This window comes from Capra hircus, chromosome 3 (genome assembly GCF_001704415.2).
Source record: "Capra hircus breed San Clemente chromosome 3, ASM170441v1, whole genome shotgun sequence".
Lineage (NCBI taxonomy): Eukaryota > Metazoa > Chordata > Mammalia > Artiodactyla > Bovidae > Capra > Capra hircus.
Window position 1 is genome coordinate 19,724,747 of NC_030810.1, and position 17,916 is coordinate 19,742,662.

The 17,916-nt window shown below is 54.1% G+C and overlaps 3 protein-coding genes across 4 annotated transcripts in view; 1 reads left to right on the top strand and 2 right to left on the bottom strand.

The window, feature by feature from the left end:
- Positions 1 to 7,980, bottom strand: HECTD3 (HECT domain E3 ubiquitin protein ligase 3). The gene is made up of 21 exons (XM_018043506.1): positions 7,517 to 7,980; positions 7,194 to 7,354; positions 6,870 to 6,962; positions 6,655 to 6,790; positions 6,294 to 6,409; positions 6,097 to 6,210; positions 5,871 to 5,953; positions 5,262 to 5,427; positions 4,968 to 5,049; positions 4,144 to 4,326; positions 3,943 to 3,995; positions 3,708 to 3,772; positions 3,448 to 3,551; positions 3,063 to 3,182; positions 2,865 to 2,954; positions 1,732 to 1,938; positions 1,356 to 1,485; positions 1,199 to 1,273; positions 997 to 1,078; positions 783 to 854; positions 1 to 623 (listed from the first exon to the last, which is right to left on the bottom strand). Exons 1-21 carry the CDS (start codon positions 7,883 to 7,885, stop codon positions 539 to 541), a joined length of 2,586 nt encoding a protein of 861 aa, XP_017898995.1. The 5' UTR covers positions 7,886 to 7,980; the 3' UTR covers positions 1 to 538.
- Positions 10,487 to 13,947, top strand: UROD (uroporphyrinogen decarboxylase). 2 transcript variants are annotated; one of them, XM_005678547.3, is made up of 10 exons: positions 10,487 to 10,638; positions 11,326 to 11,438; positions 11,560 to 11,639; positions 11,715 to 11,777; positions 11,994 to 12,191; positions 12,295 to 12,456; positions 12,810 to 12,947; positions 13,115 to 13,215; positions 13,298 to 13,364; positions 13,705 to 13,947. In XM_005678547.3, the coding sequence occupies exons 1-10, from the start codon at positions 10,619 to 10,621 to the stop codon at positions 13,864 to 13,866; spliced, it is 1,104 nt and encodes a 367-aa protein (XP_005678604.2). In that variant the 5' UTR covers positions 10,487 to 10,618; the 3' UTR covers positions 13,867 to 13,947. The 2 variants fall into 2 exon arrangements, with proteins under 2 accessions (XP_005678604.2, XP_005678606.2); XM_005678549.3 differs by lacking the exon at positions 11,715 to 11,777 and having other exon boundaries at positions 10,514 to 10,638.
- ZSWIM5 (zinc finger SWIM-type containing 5) overlaps positions 14,027 to 17,916 on the bottom strand; it is a 58,519-nt gene continuing 54,629 nt past the window's right edge. The window contains exon 14 of the mRNA XM_018046489.1: positions 14,027 to 17,519. Within this exon, the coding sequence (XP_017901978.1) occupies positions 16,657 to 17,519 (863 nt within the window). The 3' untranslated portion in view covers positions 14,027 to 16,656. The remainder of the gene's footprint in view (positions 17,520 to 17,916) is intronic.

Below are 17,916 nucleotides of genomic sequence, written 5' to 3' on the forward strand. Positions count from 1 at the left end.
TGAGGGAGAGGGTGTTCAGTTGTTGCTTTATTCTTGGTTCAGGTGACCAAGGGGGATGGCCATCACTCCGTATCCATCTATGGAGATTTGTTGGGGGAGGAGCCTCCATCCCCCCACCCTGCCCCCACAAATTTTTAGTTCAGGCTGAAACCAGAGAAAAATATGGAGGAAAAAAAAGAAAAGGAATCGAAAACTTAAACAAAGTCCATGAGGTGGGGAGCTAGAAGAAGGCCCCCTTCAAGTAGCTCAGGCCTGGCAGCTTGTGCTGGGCTTGTGGAAGATTCCTCTCACAAGAGGTGAAATAGCTCTGGAAGCAAACCCGAGCACGTGTAGGGCTTGAGGGTCTGTGGGGCTGGGTCACCAGTGTCAACCCGCTGCTCCCACTTCAACCGCACCCAGGGGTGCAGTGCACTGGCGTTTTCTGCTCACACTGCGCTGGTCCAGGGAAGCTGTCTCTGCCCTGGGTGCTCAGGGGGAGACCCCATGGGACCAGCGCAGGCGCAGTCCTGCAGGCCCGCGACTGCCCCCTGGCGCCGACTCACTCCTCCCAAGGGCTCATGTCGGTGTCAATGGCCACACAGTTGTAGGCAGCGTATCGGAGCTTCTCCTCACACACCTTGGCGCTGTTGGGGGCAGGGAGTTGTTCAGCACGTGGTGCAGAGGCTCCTCCATCATGACCAGGGGCTCTGGGAGTCCAATTTGTACCCTGAAGCCCTCCTCCACCCTAGGATGTCACATTTCCCCGATGCCCCACTCCCCAGGCTGGAACTTAGGGAACCCACCTGGCATAGTGCGGCAGGAAGAGGGTGCTGGAGCAGGTGGAAGACTCGGGCAGCGCGTCTGTGGTCTCATACCTGGGGGTGTGGAGGGACCAGAGATGAGGAAGAATTGGAGGGGCACAGGGCAGCGGTCTGACGGGGGAATGTGTGTGTGGCGGAGGGCAAAGGCCAGCCACAGGCTCTTCCGACGAGACCTCCCCTCCCCGTCGGCTCTCACCCCAGCTTGTCTGGGTAGATGTAGATCCGGGCCGGCAGACGGCTGCGGCCGGTGACAAAGCGCAGGAAGCGGCTCCGGTCCTCTGAAGAGGAGAAGGAAATCAGCGCCCATGTGCTGGTGGAGGAAACTCGGCCACCTCCCCCATCTCTGTATCCCAGGAGTGGAGTCTGAACCCAGGCAGTCCTCTGCCATCTCCACTGACCGTTGGTGAAGTTGTTCAGTGCCTCCCAGAAATACTGCACCCGGGTGTCAGATGGCTCGAAGTCCTCAAACCGGGCTGGTGGGACAAAGCCACACAGAATTCATTCTTAGGTCCTTAAGCCCTACCCCGGGACTGTGCTGCCCGGCCCCACACTCACTGAGCTTGCGCAGGGCATCCACAGTGACCTCTGGGTCCCCGCACACCTTCTTCTCCAATTCTTGCCACGTCAGCAAGTCCAGCACAGCCTGGGGCACCACCTTCAGCAGACCTGCCTGCATGGCTGCCACCTGGGGAGAAGGGAGAAGGCCTGGGTGGAGAAGATGGCACAACTCCCAGCTCTGGGTGTGGTGGGGACACCTGGCCTCCACTCACAGAGATAAAGTACCTCTGTGCCCCACAGATCAGCAGGAATGTGGGGCAGAGGGGTGGTGGGGGCCAGAGCTCTCGGGGCTGGGTTCTGGTGGCCCCTCGGGATGGGCTCTGGCTCCTGGGAGCATCCACAGCTCTCTGTTCCACTGGCCTCTGGGTAGTACCTGCTCCTTGCTCTCTTCTAGCCGTGCCTTCTGCACCAGTTGGATGAAACGGGAACGGTCCTCATATCCCACCACGATGCCGGAACCCCCAGGGATCAGCTCCACCACCTGCTGATCACTCAGCACAGTGGTGAATGTTAGCTCCTTCCCAAATTTGAACTCAAATGTCTCCTTGTCCATTCCTTCCATCACTTCCAAGAGCTTCACCTGGGGGTTGAAGAGAGGCAGGAAGGTCAGCTTTTCATTGTGGAGATAGTCTTGTTTTTTTTCTCAGGAAGCTCAGAGGAAAGCAGGGGAGGCAGCCAGGCAAGGCGGTTGTTATGCAGGCAGTGAGGGCAGTGGGGGGGTTAGTAGACGGGCTGTGAAGCCCAGCATCAAGACGATGCCTAACCAGCCACGGAGATCAGGGAAGGTGTCCTGGGGGAAGTGGCATCTAAGCTGAGACCCAAAGGATTGGCTGGGAATTGGCTGGGCCACCAAGAAGTCAGGAGAGGGAACATCTTAAAAAAAGGTGGAAAGAGCAAAAGGCCTGAAGAACCTAACCAGGCAAGTGTCCAGAGATACAGGAGTCATGTAAGGCCTTTTCAGACTCTGCATTTTATCCTAAGCCCAGGGTGGACCATTGAAGGGGTTATGGAGATCAGATGGGTAAGAAGGGAGACATGCAATCAGTGGGTGGATCAGGAAGGAAGGTGACTAAACCTGAGGGACAGAAGGGAGACGGGAGAGGTGGGCAGGTTCCAAAGGCAGATGTGACAGAATGTGGGAGGTGAGGGAGAAAGAAGAGTGAAGAATGACCCTGAGGGGCTTGGCAAGGGGAGGGGTGGGTGGTGGTACCACTGCAAGAGGGAGCCCTAGAGGGAGAGGATGAAAAGTGTGCTGAGCCCAAGGTGCCATCTTGGGAGAGAAGTCCAGTAGGTAAATGCATATATAGCCCTCGGCTTAGCAGAGAGGCTGGGTCCAGCGATAAGCAGTCCTTTCAGGGTCACCAGAACAGTGACAGGAATCGAAGCTATGGGAGTACATGAGGTGGGAGACGGGAAACACGTGTGGTACGAAAAGGTTCAGGACAGCCTAGGGGTGCAACAAGCTTGAGAGCTGGGCAGAGAAACCTGGTCCAGGCCCCAACTCACCAGCACAGAGTCCACAGCTGGGAAGTCCTTGCTCCAGCTCACCTCCTCACCAGAGAGCTGCTTCCACACAAAACCCGGCAGAGCCAGGACCTGTGGGACAAACACTGCTGTCTTCGTGCCCTGAACTACCCGGGTTTGGCTGGCTCTTCCTTCCAAGAGCCAGGACTAAGCTGGTTGGGTGCAGATTAGGCTACTCACCAGGAACTCCTTACCCCGAAGGGCAGCCCCCATCAGCTGTCCGATCCACTCATACTTGGCAAAGTCCCGGCAGGAGGGGTTGGGCACATACATGTCCCGGGCCTCGCCTGTGCCATTGCCCTGCCCCCGAGACAGAGCTGTCAGCATGGCCTGTAATGGACCCTCCTGTGTTACCCCAGATGCCTCAACGACTTCCCTGAACACCTTCCACGGAGGGGCCCTGAAGGAGCCCTCTGAACATACAATGGCTCCTTCCCTGTCTGCCCAGAAGCTGCCCCGGGCAGTTCAGTCTCTCCCTGCTCCTTCTCCGGCTTAGTCTGGCACCTGGGAGGTTTGCAGAGACAGAACAACAGAAACAGCTTGGGAGGTAGGGGTGAGGGCTTACCTGGTTGGCCGTTCGTACAAAGAAGGGCAGAGGCACAGGGGTGTCCGCCGAGCTAGGGCACAGTTCTTCTGACATGTCTGCCAAGCTGTCCCGGAAACCACCTCCTGAAAGGACAGATGCTCTCAGTTGAGGCACACAAGAGCCCCAGCCCCCATGAGGGGGTAAGAAGCAAGTCCCCTATCTGGCTTAGCTGGTCACCCCAGATACCCCAACCACTCTCAATACGGCAGGCCTCTTGCTGCTGGCCCTCAAGGCCTCACCTTGGTCAATGATGCCTTCTGCAATGAATTTACACTCCCACCACTGGTCATAGCGCATGGGCCACCTATAAGGAGGGGTAAGTCTCTATCATTACACCGGGCTAGGGCTCAGGATGACCCACCAGCCCAGGGTCCAACCAGGAGTAGGGGCTACAGAGGAGTAACACTGAGGGGTCCAGAGACAGTGTGTGGGTGGACATGGGTCCATGTGTGGTCCCCTGCCCCCAAGCCATACCTGTAGTCCAGGGGCTTTTCATACTTGTCAGAGGGCTTGAGGCCTTCATAAACCTGGGGCCAGGGAGAAGGGGAGGGAGTTGTGGGAACGTCTGAGACCCGGCCCCACTCTTGCCCAAGACCTTGCTCAGGCCCCTCCTGGCCCAGTGCCCCCTAGTCCCCCTGCTGACCCGCCCTTGCTCTGACCCCAGGTGGTCCAGACCTGGGTGAAGACAGCGTTCTTGCAGGCGGGATCCCGTAAGGGGCAGGCACGGTGTTCCATGGCGAGGCGCCGATTGATGTACAGACGTGGCATGAAGCTGGGCTTGCTGCTCTCTGAGTCACGCAGGCACTGGGCCACCAGGCCTGGCCGTTGGCGTGACAGCAGCAGGAACTGCTTCACTTGCTGGTGGGGAGAGGTGGCCAGAGCGGGGCCGGCAGGCAGTCAGCCTCTGACCAGGCCTTGGAACATTTCTCTGTTCCAACCCCACGGGGCCAGTTCAAGCCTACTCTATCCCTGGTCCTTGCTTTCAGTCTCTCCCTTAGTCCAGCCACCAGGGAAAGCTTTCTAAAACCCAACTTTGTCATTACCTTACATAAAAACCCAACTTTGTCTTTACCTTACATAAAAACTTCCCAATGGCTCCACTGACCAGGAACAAAGTCTGGCCCCGGTGCCCTCGGCTACCAGGGCCAGCCTCCTGCCCACCTCCTCCTGCCTCATCCCATGTCACACTCACATCTATGGCTATGCTTCTCTCAAGTCATCCTGAGCAGCTAGGAACTCCCAGTGGGCACCTTTCATACAGCCTGCCCTGCCCATGCTGTCACCTCTCCTCCCCAAGCTCTGTGCATGTCACATACTCTCTGGGAAATAGGACCCTAAACACTAAATTTTGATTATTTGTGTCTGGCTTTCTTCCTGTGTTCCCAGAGCCTAGCAAAAGTCTAGGCCTAGAGTAGATCTAAGAACTTTCTGATAAAGCGTGAACAACTGCAGAAAGGGGTGCCCACTGCCAAGGCCAGCACTGAGTGAGTCAGGCTCACCTTAATCTCACTAAAGGTGCCCAGCGTGTGGTCCCAGGCCGGTACCAGGTGGTGCAGGACGCTGTCTAAGATCTTTATGAATCTGGGGAGGTTGGGTAAAGATAATTGTGGCTGAAGTCATAGATGCAAGACCCACTCACCACCCCCAACACACAGGGACAGGAGAAGGCAGGGCCCAGGGGCTCTCTGCCTCTTGAAGTGGAATAGCATACAATGTAAGATCTCTTCCACACAGACAAAAGGCTCAGGATGGGGGGTCAGGGGAGGGACTAACTGGCCCAGGACCACAGCCACCTCTGCAGGAGAACAGCTCTGCGGTACAGTACTTCCGGGTCAGTGCCTTCTAGGCGTGGGTATCGCACGAGATTGGTGGGCTGAAACAGGTCTGCATTTAGCCCTAATTCTCGCTGTCTAGAAGACTTGATCTTGACCCCTCGAAGACGCACATCAATCCCGTCATCTGGGGGAAGAGTCAGAGTGAGCTCACTTACGGCGCCTGCTGCCTCTTTGGCCCCGGGACCTGAGAATGGCTCTTCAGTGCTCAGCCTTGTGTCACCCTCCGCCCCTAGAAACTCGGGACCTTTGGGATCCCCTTCTATCGCCCGATTCTGACGATTATATTCTGTGCTAGTTCCTCCGTCCACCACTATAATATGGGGATGCCTGAAGGTCCCAACTCCATTCCTCTTCCAGGTGAGCCCACGCACTTCTATGGCTTTAAGGCAGGCTTATACCCGGCACCATCCCGTTGGCTTGGGCCCCAAAGCTTCAGATCTTGGCGTTAGTTCAGCTGTCACCTTTATCCCAACTCCAAGACCATCTCCTTCACTCCACACTCACTGCCAGCTAACCCCCATCTACATGCTGGGGCTCCCTTTCCCTCCTTATGGCCTTAAGCCCCACCTCGGCACTCGACGATGCGGATCTCGATGATTGGGAGGTGGACAGTCATGTCCTCCAGGACACAGACGTCCCCGATCAAGGTCCTGAGGGGATGAACATGGGGAACTTTGGAAACCCCTTGTCTTCAGGGGTTGCTGGGGTCACAGCCCACCTTATGCCTCCAAGCTGGGTCAGATCCTGCTGCCAGGATCATGTCCCACCTCCCAGCCCAGATCAGTTCACTCACTCGTCAATGCTCACGTCACTCAGCTTCTTCAGGTTGTCCCCTTCACCCCCATAGACCACCACCCGCTTAGGCATAAAGTTGTCATCTGTGGTATCCACCGTGAGTAGTAGTTTCCTGAGGGTTAAGAGGGTGCACATGTGTCTTTATACTCACAGGTACGTGGCTCACCCACCCTGTTGTGTTCAGAGCCCACTCACTTGACAATGGTGCCCTTTTTCATGGTCAGCCGTACCCAGTGCTGGCACTGGGACCCATCGCTCTCCCAGTAGGTGTCCGCGTTGCTGTCTGTCAGGCAGGACACATTGAACTCCTCCTGGGGAGGGTAGAGAGGTGGATGGGCCAGGGAGCACAAGAGAGAAAGCACAGTGGAGCTGAGCTGGAAATCTATCTGGTAAGGGTGGAAGTGTCGAGGGATTCCTATAGGACTTCCAAGACTGGGGGGTGGACTGAGTCTGGCCTGTGGGGATTCAGGTTTGGCTGTGGCTTAGAGGTAAGAGTTCCGAATCTAGCAGGATGTTACTACATCTTGCTTGGGGTGGGAGGAGTCCCAGCACCCACCGTGTAGGAGGAAACGTCTATGCTCTCCACATACTGCTTCACGCTACCCAGGTTCTCATCCTCCTTGCCCAGGTGGTCGTACAAGAAGTGGATCAGGTCCTCGTCGCACTCGTAGGTCCACGTCGGGGGCACATAGCTAAGCGACCCCAAGTCCCTAATTAGGTCGGGCCCAGACCTGGAGCTCCTTCCTCCCCAGCCCATCCCAGCTTACTCACAGTAGCCTTTGTACAGCTTCAGTGTATGCCTCGGCCGGCTGAGGCCTTGATCCCAGGCGATGCGAGTATGTCAAGTCCACCACCTGTTCCCATCTGTGCGCGCAGAATGGGGAACGGGATATGGAGACCTCAGCGGGCGGCAGGAGACCCTGGAGCCTTCTCCAGCGCTCTGGCTCCTCTAAACCATGCCTCCAGAAGCCCCACCCCAGCTCCCTTTAGGTCCCGCCCTTTTTGCTGTCAATCCTATCAGATCACACCGCCCGGGCTGTGCCAGTCTAGGGCCTGGCAGTCGGCCAGCAAGCCCCACCCATCCCAGCGCAGGACCTGAGCACCGGGCGGTAGTCCACTCCGAAGAGCTGCTGCTGCCGCTGGAGGTGGTCTGGAGTGTCGATGGGTACCAGGCGGGCCCCGCCCTCGGCTGGGCGGCACACCAGGAGCCAGCCTTCGTCCAGCCCGCAGTCGCCCAGGTGTTCCGCCAGCTGCTCCTGCCGGGACGCACCAGACGAGGACAGCCGTCAGGAAACTGCCAGCGGCCCGCCCTGCCCAGCCCAGGGCGAAGGGCACCGGACGCTAAGTCAGCTCGATATGGGGGGTGGGGTGGGGTGGGGAACAGCCAGGGGCTTCCCTGGCCCCGGGGTCTTTTGCACCTTGGTCAGCTTCACCCAGAGCCCGTGGCCGTTGCACAGCTCTTCGCCTGTGGTGCGCACGCAAGCGCCGCGCCGCAGCTCGATGCTGTCGCGGGCCGCGCGGAGGGCCCCGGAGCCGGTACCGGGGGCCGGGCCCGTGGCTCCCACACGCAGCCCCAGGCCTTCCGCCTCCCACACCGGCAGCAGCACGCGCGACGGTCCCGCCGGGTCCTTGTAAAGCTTGTAGAGCACCTCGCGCGGCACGAAAGCTAGCGCCGCCGGCAGCGGCCGCCCGGCACGGAGGCTCTTCGCTGCCTCCGCCAGAAAGCGTACACGGCCCAGCAGCTGTCGCGGGGACTCTAGCGCCGCGCCCGGACCCGGGCCAGCCATGGCGGTATGGCCCAGGGAAGCCCGGGGGCGATCCGGGCGCTGGAGATTCGGCAGAACCAGCAGACAGAGCTTCCCACCACCTTCAGCCCCGCCCTCGACCAGCCTTCGCCGTAAGTTCTGGACTAAGCGCACCTCATGTGGCGCCGTATTGTTCTGTGTACTTGGGTACTAAATCCTGTTATTTTTTTCTGTGCCTTCCACTCAGTCAGCCAGACCGAAGTTCCGAAGTTTCGACCTGATCAATCTCCCCACTCCATTCCCATTGCTACTGCTCTCCTTTAAGCCACCATCCATCCTATCGAGCCCGAAACGCTATTCCTTCGACCTTCTGGAGCTTCCCTGCTCCCAGTGAGCCTCACTACAACCAGCTGAATCTTTAAGAATCTGTTAGCTATCCTGTCAGGTTTCCCATTCCAGGAGGAGTGTGACTAAAATGTTTGGGAAAATGATCCCTCCCCAGCCTGGCTGCTGATGGGACTCTTGAGTCATTTAGACTTGTTCCTAGTGGTTACTCTTAACCTCAGGGCACTGGGGATCATTATCCAGTTTCTCCCAGTAATTCTAAACCAAATGAGAGGAAAGGCCAACATGGCAAGAGAGGAGGCAAAAACAAACAAACCACGTACAGAAGTTGTTCAGTTCAGTCGTTCAGTAGTGTCCGACTCCCTGTGACCCCATGAATCGCAGCACGCCAGGCCTCCCTGTCCATCACCAACACCTGGAGTTCACCCAAACTCATGTCTATTGAGTCGGTGATGCCATCCAGCCATCTCATCCTCTTTCGTCCCCTTCTCCTCCTGCCCCCAATGCTCCTGCCCCATCTCCTCCTGATGCTGGGAGGCCAGCATCAGGGTCTTTCCCAATGAGTCAACTCTTTGCATGAGGTGGCCAAAGTATTGGAGCTTCAGCTTCAGCATCAGTCCTTCCAATGAACACCCAGGACTGATCTCCTTTAGAATGGACTGGTTGGATCTCCTTGCAGTCCAAGGGACTGGCAAGAGTCTTCTCCAACACCACAGTTCAAAAGCATCAATTCTTCGGTGCTCAGCTTTCTTCACAGTCCAACTCTCATGTCCATACATGACCACTGGAAAAACGATAGCCTTGACTAAACGGACCTTTATTGGCAAAGTAATGTCTCTGCTTTTTAATATGCTGTCTAGTGTTGGTGATGGACAGGGAGGCCTGGTGTGCTGCGATTCATGGGGTCGCAAAGAGTCGGACTGAGTGACTGAACTGAACTGAGTGATGTATAATCACGGAGGAAAAGGAAAATTTGTCCCACCCCCACCCTTGTTTATTGAAAAGTTTACTGAGATGTAACTCATATCATATAAAGTGTACAAATCACTATTTTTTAAATATAACATAAATTTTTAATAGTAAATAATACATATAACAAAATTTGCAATCTTGGCCGTTTTTTTAAAGTGTACAATTATCTATTTCCAAAACTTTTTTGTCACCCCAAACAGGAAACTCTGTATCCTTAAGCAGTAACTCCTCCTTGTCCCCACTCCCTAGTCCCTGGGGACTAATCTACTAAAGCTCTAATCTACTTTTTGCCTCTATGAATTTGCCTATTCTAGATATTTCATGTAAGTGGAATGATACAGTATTTGCCATTTTGTGTCTGTCTTATTTCACTCAGCATAATGTTACAACAATGTTGTTGCATGTATCAGGATTTTATTTTTATGGCTGAATAATGTTCCATTGTATAAATACACTACATTTTGTTTATCCATTCATTTGTTGTGGGACACTTGGGTGGAAACTTTGTTTTGATATAGTTATCAAATAAAGGTATCAAGAAATAAATAATCCCATGTAATTTTGAGAGTTTTCCACTTTTTTCTCCTTAGTAAGTTGGGAACACTGTGCCTCTCTTCTGATTTCTCCAAGCTATTTGTACCCTGTCACACTACTACAAGATAAAGCGAATACGTCCATTTAACAAAGGCCTGCATGAGCTGAACTCTGTGGATAGTTCCAGATTATTTAAATCCACTAGCTTGATATCCTGTTTTCCATTAACCCAATTGCTGTTTTGCATCTTCTCTTTGCACATGCTGTTTCCTTTGCTTGTAATAGCCCATTGCTTTCCCCAATTAAATGGAGTCCTTGCTACTTGCGTCTAGTTTTTTCCCTTTAAAATATTTACCATTGTGATTGCTGATTTCTATGTTTCCTCATCAGTCTGTAGCTCCTTAGAGGAAGAAAATGCCTTGTTCACCACTGTAACCTCTGTACCTACTATAGTGCCCATCTCTTTCTAGGTAATATAAATATTTAATTATTTCAGTTTCCTGTACAACTTTGTTCTACCACAGTTGTGGCTGGTTGAGCCCGGCATAAAATTATTAGAATCGTGGAGAGTGGGAGTGAAAAGTGAGCCTTGGGCCGAGTTTTCTGGGATTCCCAGGCCGTCAGAGGAAAGCAAACTCCTCACACCATGCAAAGTGTATTTACAGCAAAGTTCTTTCCGGGGGTGGGGGTGGATGTGTGTTTGTTGTTGCGTCGCTACAGCTGACTCTACGGTGAAGAGACTAGGGGTGGGGTCCTACCGGCAGCAGCTGGGGCAGCCCAGGAGCGGTAGCGGGAGTCTGATCATGTGACCTTCAATATGGCGACTGCCCTGGTTCATCCCTGGAAGAGGCGGAGCCTGGGCAGAGGGCAGGCTCAGATTCAGTCTATAACGGGGACTGTGCTCGCGTTTACCGACAGCTTATCATGGAGGCGAAAGAGTCTAGGTGAGTTCCCTGGACCACCACGCAGTGTGGTCATAGGGGCTTCTGACCTGAATCTTCCAGCCTAGGAATCTGTTCCTATACCCTTCTTCCCCAGCCCGGAGAACCCAAGTCGCTGGGATTCCAAATCCTCCAACCATGGATTCTTAAAATATTCATCCCAGGGACTACCTAGCTGGACTGCGTACCCCAGACCTTAATTTAGGATACGCCCCCTGGACTTTCTAATCCTCAACTAAGATCCCCATTTCGGACTTTCATCTCTGATTCCTCCATGACTACCCGCCCCCGCCTGGAGATTTTTCAGCCCCAAAACCTTCCAGCCCTGGAACTAGCCCATGGATACCCTTGTTCCAGAGACATGCTCTCCCCCCACCAGTTCTCCTAAGTGAGTTTTCGTCTCCTCACTCCCACTCTCCTAGTCCTTCCAGTGGGAAGGGGAAAACTGGGGAGGCTGGGGAAACTGGGACTATGCGTAGGGTAAAGGCCCCAGCACCGGCCGTTCTAGTCCTGTACACCACCTGATAGGCAGAGAGAGGGCAGAATCGGCGGGGAGGCGCAGCTTGGTAGCTGGTCTGGAGAAGGCAGATAGCGGTGCTGGATGGACTGTATCCGCCTTTAGAACCCAAGCCCTGCCCAACCCCCAGCCTAGTTTACAGAGACCTACCCTTCCCTCCTCCTGATCCCCAGACCTCAGGGTTTTCCGGAGCTTAAGAATGACACCTTCCTGCGAGCAGCCTGGGGAGAAGAAACAGACTACACTCCTGTTTGGTGCATGCGGCAGGCAGGACGCTACTTACCAGGTCAGGGTCAGGGCCTCGGAGTCTAGGTAAAACTCTGGAGAGTGAAAAGTTTTGGAGGGGCAGAGAAGGGCTCTTGGAGGTTCCCTAAGGCTGAGCCCTGCCTTACCTTTTCTGTCTGCAGAGTTTAGGGAAACTCGGGCTGCCCAGGACTTTTTCAGCACCTGTCGCTCCCCAGAAGCCTGCTGTGAACTTACCCTGCAGGTGAGAGGTCGACAAAAGAGGAGGGATCTATGTCCTCCGCAGGCCACCTAGCAATCTGTCTTCTGTTCCCTATAGCCACTGCGTCGCTTCCCTCTGGATGCTGCCATCATCTTCTCCGACATCCTTGTCGTACCCCAGGTACCTGCTCAGATCTGACTCAAACGTATAAAATAGAAAGGACAGTCAAGGCTCAAGAAAAGCATTTACCCTTATGGGACAGAGGGAAAAATAGGCTGGAGGAGATGGAGTTTGGCCGAGTTTCATTCTCCTTTTCCTCCTTCCTGGCATGGATTGAACAGATCTCATTATCCAGGAGTTACAGGTTGGGAACCCAGATGTTTTCTCCCCTGCCAGGCACTGGGCATGGAGGTGACCATGGTGCCCGGCAAAGGGCCCAGCTTCCCAGAACCATTAAGAGAAGAGCGGGACTTAGAGCGCCTCCGGGATCCAGCAACAGTGGCCTCTGAGCTGGGCTATGTGTTCCAGGCCATCACCCTCACTCGACAGCAGCTGGCTGGGCGTGTGCCACTGATTGGCTTTGCTGGTGCCCCGGTAATATGGAGCAGGGCAGGGACTTGGGCTTGGAGAAGTTACTTTGGTAGGTCTGGGTGAAGACAAGGGAAGGAAGTGTCAATCTGGCTTTTGCCTTTTGTAGTGGACTCTGATGACATACATGGTTGAAGGTGGCGGCTCAAGCACCATGTCTCAGGCCAAGCGCTGGCTTTACCAGAGACCACAAGCCAGTCACCAGCTGCTTTGCATCCTCACTGATGCTCTTGTCCCTTATCTGGTGGGACAAGTGGCTGCTGGTGCCCAGGTAAGACCTGAGGGAGAGACAATAGCCTGGGGCTTAATCTTTAAGGACCAGAAACAGTACAGTTCCTTATACCTGAGAAGCTAGGTATCTTAATGCCAGGCACAAAAGAGGCTTGACCTGCAGTGATCTGACTGGAGCAGCTAAGCCCAGATACTGGCAGAGGGGCTTAGTGCTCTGTTCAAAGACCGAAGCTAGCACTGGGATCTGGAGAAGGCAAAAGTTTTTGGCTGGAACAAGGTTTATAGGCTTAGGCAATCTCAGGGATGAAGTCACTTGGGGAAAATTGAGGCACATTCTACGTGTATCTCCTCTTTGTATGTTATGTATTTATTTTCACTACCCCGTAATTGTAGGCATTGCAGCTCTTTGAGTCCCATGCAGGGCATCTTGGCCCACAACTCTTCAGTAAGTTTGCACTGCCCTACATCCGTGATGTGTCCAAGCGAGTGAAGGCTGGGCTGCAGGAGACAGGCCTGGCACCGGTGCCTATGGTAAGGATGGGGATGGGCTGAGTGAAGGTGGGGCGGTGGAGCTATCAGGTTAAGTCCTGCATGGAACTAAGTGACCACTAGAGGGCAGCAGAAGTATGACTGAGGTATATTATTAATAGCCAGCAGAGCAAAGCTCTCTGCAGCCTGAGATTTGCCCTTTCCCCCAGATCATCTTTGCTAAGGATGGACATTTTGCCCTGGAGGAGCTGGCCCAGGCTGGCTACGAGGTGGTTGGGCTTGACTGGACAGTGGCCCCCGAGAAAGCCCGGTGAGTGATGGAAGGTGAGGTGGAGCAGGGGACAGCTACAGTATGTGCAGTCACCAGAACAGGCCCCTGACTCTGCTTCTAGGGAACGCGTGGGAAAGACGGTGACCCTGCAGGGCAACCTGGACCCCTGTGCCCTGTATGCATCTGAGGTAACAACCAGGTTCTTGTGTGTGTGTTGGTGACTTTGTCTCTGCACTCTCATGGTTCTGGATGTGGTTGTGTTTATTACCATGTGTGTGTTTTCATCATTGGTTTATCCCTCCCTTCTTCTCCATTCACAACATGGACTCTAGGAAGACAGGAGTTTCTTTTCATTGATTTCGTTCATTTGGCTTTTCTTAGTGCCTGGTCCATACTAGGGCCCCGATAAAGTTTTTTTGAATGACTGAGTAATACTGAGTGCCTCCATGTATGTGTGTCACTATCATGTATAGGGAGGACAGAGGCGTGCTGGCCCCCCTGTAGCCAGTGCCCTGTTGGTCCCCCCAGGAGGAGATTGGGAAGCTGGTGCAGCAGATGCTGAATGACTTTGGGCCACAGCGCTACATTGCCAACCTGGGCCATGGACTTTACCCTGACATGGACCCGGAACATGTGGGAGCCTTTGTGGATGCCGTGCACAAACACTCTCGCCTGCTTCGACAGAATTGAGCGTGCCCATTTTCCCTGAAGTCCCACTGACACAGGTGATTGTTTCCAGGAGAATAAAAGTTTGAGAGTTGGAGTCTTGCATGTGGTTTTGTTTGTGAAAGATCTGTGCCCTTATCCTCCATTCCTTCTTAGCCTCTTCCTTCGCTGGGCTGCTGCTTGCATCCTCTCCCACAAGTCCTTGGAGCTCAGATATCAATGCCTAGGCACTGTCGGACTTCATGTCAGGGCCCTGACACCAATGTGCTCTCAGATATCCAAGCCCCAGAGCCACATGGGGTTGCATAGATCTTCCTAGGAGTGGGAGCTGTGACATGTGCAGGGAAATGGGGTCCCTACAGCATGTGAAGCCAGGGCTTTGTGTCTGGGGAGGAAGAGTGTATAGATCAGAAAGGGACACAGAAACGGTTAGAATATTCAGAAAAGCCTGTTGAGGAAGATGGAGTCTAGGTGAGCAGGAAGAAGCTGAGAGGCCTTCAGCTTTGACCCGAAAAGTTGGGAAGAGGGCATAAAGATCGGCTGAGTTGCTTAGACATGCATCACGGAGCTGAGAAGGCTTCTGACACCAATAGGCTTCTTATCTGTGTATACCCTCTAATTTTCTCGGTATCTTGATGTTTCTGCTCATCATGATGGTACCTACTTTCTGGGATCCGGCCCTGATGTGCCTGTGAGCTCTGGAAAGTGGTCTGGTGCAGTAGGAAATTCTTCATTTGTTATTGCACATCTTAGTAGAGTGCTAGGAACCCTCTGTGCTATAGGCCTAACCAGCTCCCTGTCCCAGCCAGGGTGATGGAGAATATGGAGAAGGGCCCCATTTATTGAAATAACACAATTTCTGATTTTAGAAAAATGATCTTTTCTGTGATCCGTGATTTATTCATAGAAAAGCACTGTGAGTTCACATACTTGCTAAAAAATGGCAATTGTGATACAGAAATGGGAGTGGTGTCTTTTTTTTTTTTTTTTAACCAACCTATCAGGCTGAGAGGTTGTACGGTCCATGACGGAACAGTAAGACTTCAGTAGCCACAAACAGCAAATACAAATTTACGGTCAGTGTGGAGGGAAAAAAAAAGTGACATAGTTTGTCAGAGAAAGCGAAGTAAAGCAGACAGGTCCTTAGTTCACACTCTAGCTATACCACCCCTTCCCTATCACACCCCGCCCCCTACTCGGAAACTAAGACAGGAAACAGTAAACACCAAGACACTGGCATCTAGGACTCCTGAATGCCCGTGCCAGCTCCCACAACAATTCCAGGTGAGGAGGGGGCAGGAAGCCAGCAGGAGCATGACACACTGTGGAGGCCAGTCAGAGAGAGCAGAGGGTTGTCCACCTGGGCTAGAAACTAGTCAGGGCAAGGCCAGATGCATTCCAGCCGCAGCCTCCAAGTCAGGGACCCATGGGACTGTGGCAGAAGAGGGCAAGGAAGCTTGAGGTAGAGAGGCAGGGGAAGGAAGCAGGTGCAGGGGAAGCAGGGAAATGTGGCGCTCAAGGAGCCGCTCGGCAGAGGGAGGGAGTGCTCAGAAGCCTGTTGGGCGACAGTGATGAGTACAGGAGCCACAGAGATGGGGACCGTGTTTAGCCGGCGCGAGAGAACAGAGGAATGGGCATGAGAGATCTGGCAAAAAGAAGGGACACATTCATGCAGATCCTAGAACATGAATTCACAGACAAACCTACATGTGGCAATACCACAGTTACTCAGAGACAGAGACAGGCCAAACAGATTTATACACGTGCACTCGTGTGGCCAGATACACACAGGCTAAATGTGCATCAGCAAACGCAACAGACACACACATATGTACTACAGTATGCTCACACGTGCATAACCTCACACACAAGCCCACCGTCCAGCACACAGACCTGACACATACACATATATGTGCACATACAGGCGTGCATAGATACACCAGTGCACACAGACACACGTATTTAGTCATTCAGGTCTCTACGCACACTTAGAGATGAAACCAGACACTAACACAACGGTGTCCAGAGCAGATGAACATTATGAGCTCAGTGGCCTCCCAGACCTTCACCTTCACCTGTTTCTCAGGAACTCGTCAGACTCCTAGAGAGGCTGTGTGAGGCAGGAGCAACCACTTCCGTGTCCTCGTGGCTTCGTGAGGTGAAAGTCTAAGTCCAGACTGGGCCTCCTCACCCATCACTGGGTTTCTGCATAGACTAGACTTGAGATTTCCTCTTAACTGGCCATTTTTCTCCCTGCCACCCCCAATCTTCCACTGCCAACAGAATATACTCTGCAAGGGAAACCTGAGAAATGGTTGTGAATCTCCTCAGAAAACAAGCCTATCTTCCCACCCACAGCTACTTCAAGTACCCATCAAATTAGAACCAGAATTATAAATAGTTACAACTTTACAACATAATTGGCAACACACAGACTATAGTATTTACAGTACCATAAACGCTTCTGTTTCTCTGGTTACGCAATCCCTGAGACGGAACAGTGTTCTGTGTTTGCCAAGGGAGAGAGGGGCAATGCCCAGGACACGCAGGATACAAGGGCCTGAGGTGGAATGTTGTGGGTACTGATCGGTCTGCAGGGCCCTGCTCCTCCAGGAACAGTGGGCTGTTGTAAGAACCCTGCCCAGGCAGGCATGCTGGCTACAGCTGGACTCTCCCCATGCTTAGCCCTGTGGTCCTCTGGCTTCAGCCACAGGTGCTCAGAGTCCTCTCAGGGTGGACAAATGCTTGTGTCCGTGGCCTGACCTGATGGTACCTGGGAGCCCACGCTGCCCTGGCAGCGAGCCGTCTGCTTTCTCAGCCGAAGCGCTCTCGCACCAGCAGCATCAGCTTCTTCTTGCCTTTGTAGATCTGTTTGAGGTTGTCGATGAACTGGGCAAACTGCAGGTGGCCATCCTGCGGCAGCAGGAAGGTCTCCCGGGCCTTGCTCAGAAACTCAATGAACTCTCCATAGTGGCGAGGGCTGATATGCGTCAGGCGCGAGTGTGTGGTGTTGATGTAGGCATTGATGGTGGCATCCAGCAGCTGGCGCAGGGGAGCCTTGTCAGTGGACATGAGCTTTCCTGAGCTGCGGCGGCCTGGGATGCCGGCCAGTCCAGGGGCAGTCACCGTGCAGCGCCGAAGTATGTCTGAAAGCACTGTGGCGCAGTGCACGCTCTTCACCACCAGGGGGATCAGGGCCGCCAGCTCATTCTTGCCCAGGGAGTGGCTGAGGGCGCAGGCCCAGAGCACATCGTTGATGGCCGGGTGGGTGTCCTGGTTGTAGGCCAGGTTGAGATGGCTCATGGCCAGTGAGGCCAGCTTGAAGGCACGTAGCGGGTAGCCACGGAGCTCCATGTAGCGGGCGATGGTGAACAGCTGTGAGTGAGTCATGCCGCCAGCCGCAGCATCGATGGCGATCTGATAGGCTGCTTCGAAGGCGATGTGGTCCTTCTCACATAGGGTAAGGGCCGACAGGGCACAGCTCTGCGGATCCTTCATAGCGCACTGCAGGGCCAGGGTGCGAGCACAGCTGGCCAGCTCCTCCCGCTGTGGATAGTCAAGACTGAGGCGTAGGATGGTGGTGTGGGAGACGGCTGTGGCAGCCACAATACTGGTAGCCTCGGTGGGGGTGAAGAGTGTGTACCAGCTCTGCAAGATGCTCACCAGGGCCCGCACACCTGTCAAGGAGAGGCTGTGCTCAGCCATGGGCCTCCGGGTCCTGATCCAGGTCTACTCAGATTGCCATTTGGGGTGAGAACTTGGCCTGCAGGGACAAGCTCTCTCTCCTCAGCAGCCCTGAGATGATCTGCAGTAACCAGGGCTAGGGGGGCAACCCTGGTGGCCAGACCCCATGTGAGGTCTCTTCCTATCCCTTCCTTCCCCCAGGTCAGAGGTTTGAAAGTTTCTGCAGGTGCTCTTAGCCCCTCACAAGGATGGAGCAACAGAGCCTGTGGTTTGCCTGCTCCAAGGCAGGAGTCTCAGATCTGCCCCTGGGTTTTCTCGCTGAAGTGAAGCCTCTCAGGGCAGAGTTTTGTGCTGGGGCTTTGGGCACTAGATGGGGTCTTGAGCCTCCAA

Bases quoted from the DNA above. Each gene is read 5' to 3' on its own strand.
- HECTD3 (XM_018043506.1), bottom strand. From the start codon at position 7,885: ATGGCTGGCCCGGGTCCGGGCGCGGCGCTAGAGTCCCCGCGACAGCTG. The intron at 3,773-3,942 runs GTATGGCTTGGG...CCCTCCTTATAG, and splicing joins GAAAAGCCCCTGGACTACAG to GTGGCCCATGCGCTATGACC. The intron at 624-782 runs GTGGGTTCCCTA...TGCCCCCAACAG, and splicing joins TTCCTGCCGCACTATGCCAG to CGCCAAGGTGTGTGAGGAGA.
- UROD (XM_005678547.3), top strand. From the start codon at position 10,619: ATGGAGGCGAAAGAGTCTAG. The intron at 11,640-11,714 runs GTGAGAGGTCGA...TGTTCCCTATAG, and splicing joins GCTGTGAACTTACCCTGCAG to CCACTGCGTCGCTTCCCTCT. The intron at 13,365-13,704 runs GTAACAACCAGG...TGGTCCCCCCAG, and splicing joins GTGCCCTGTATGCATCTGAG to GAGGAGATTGGGAAGCTGGT.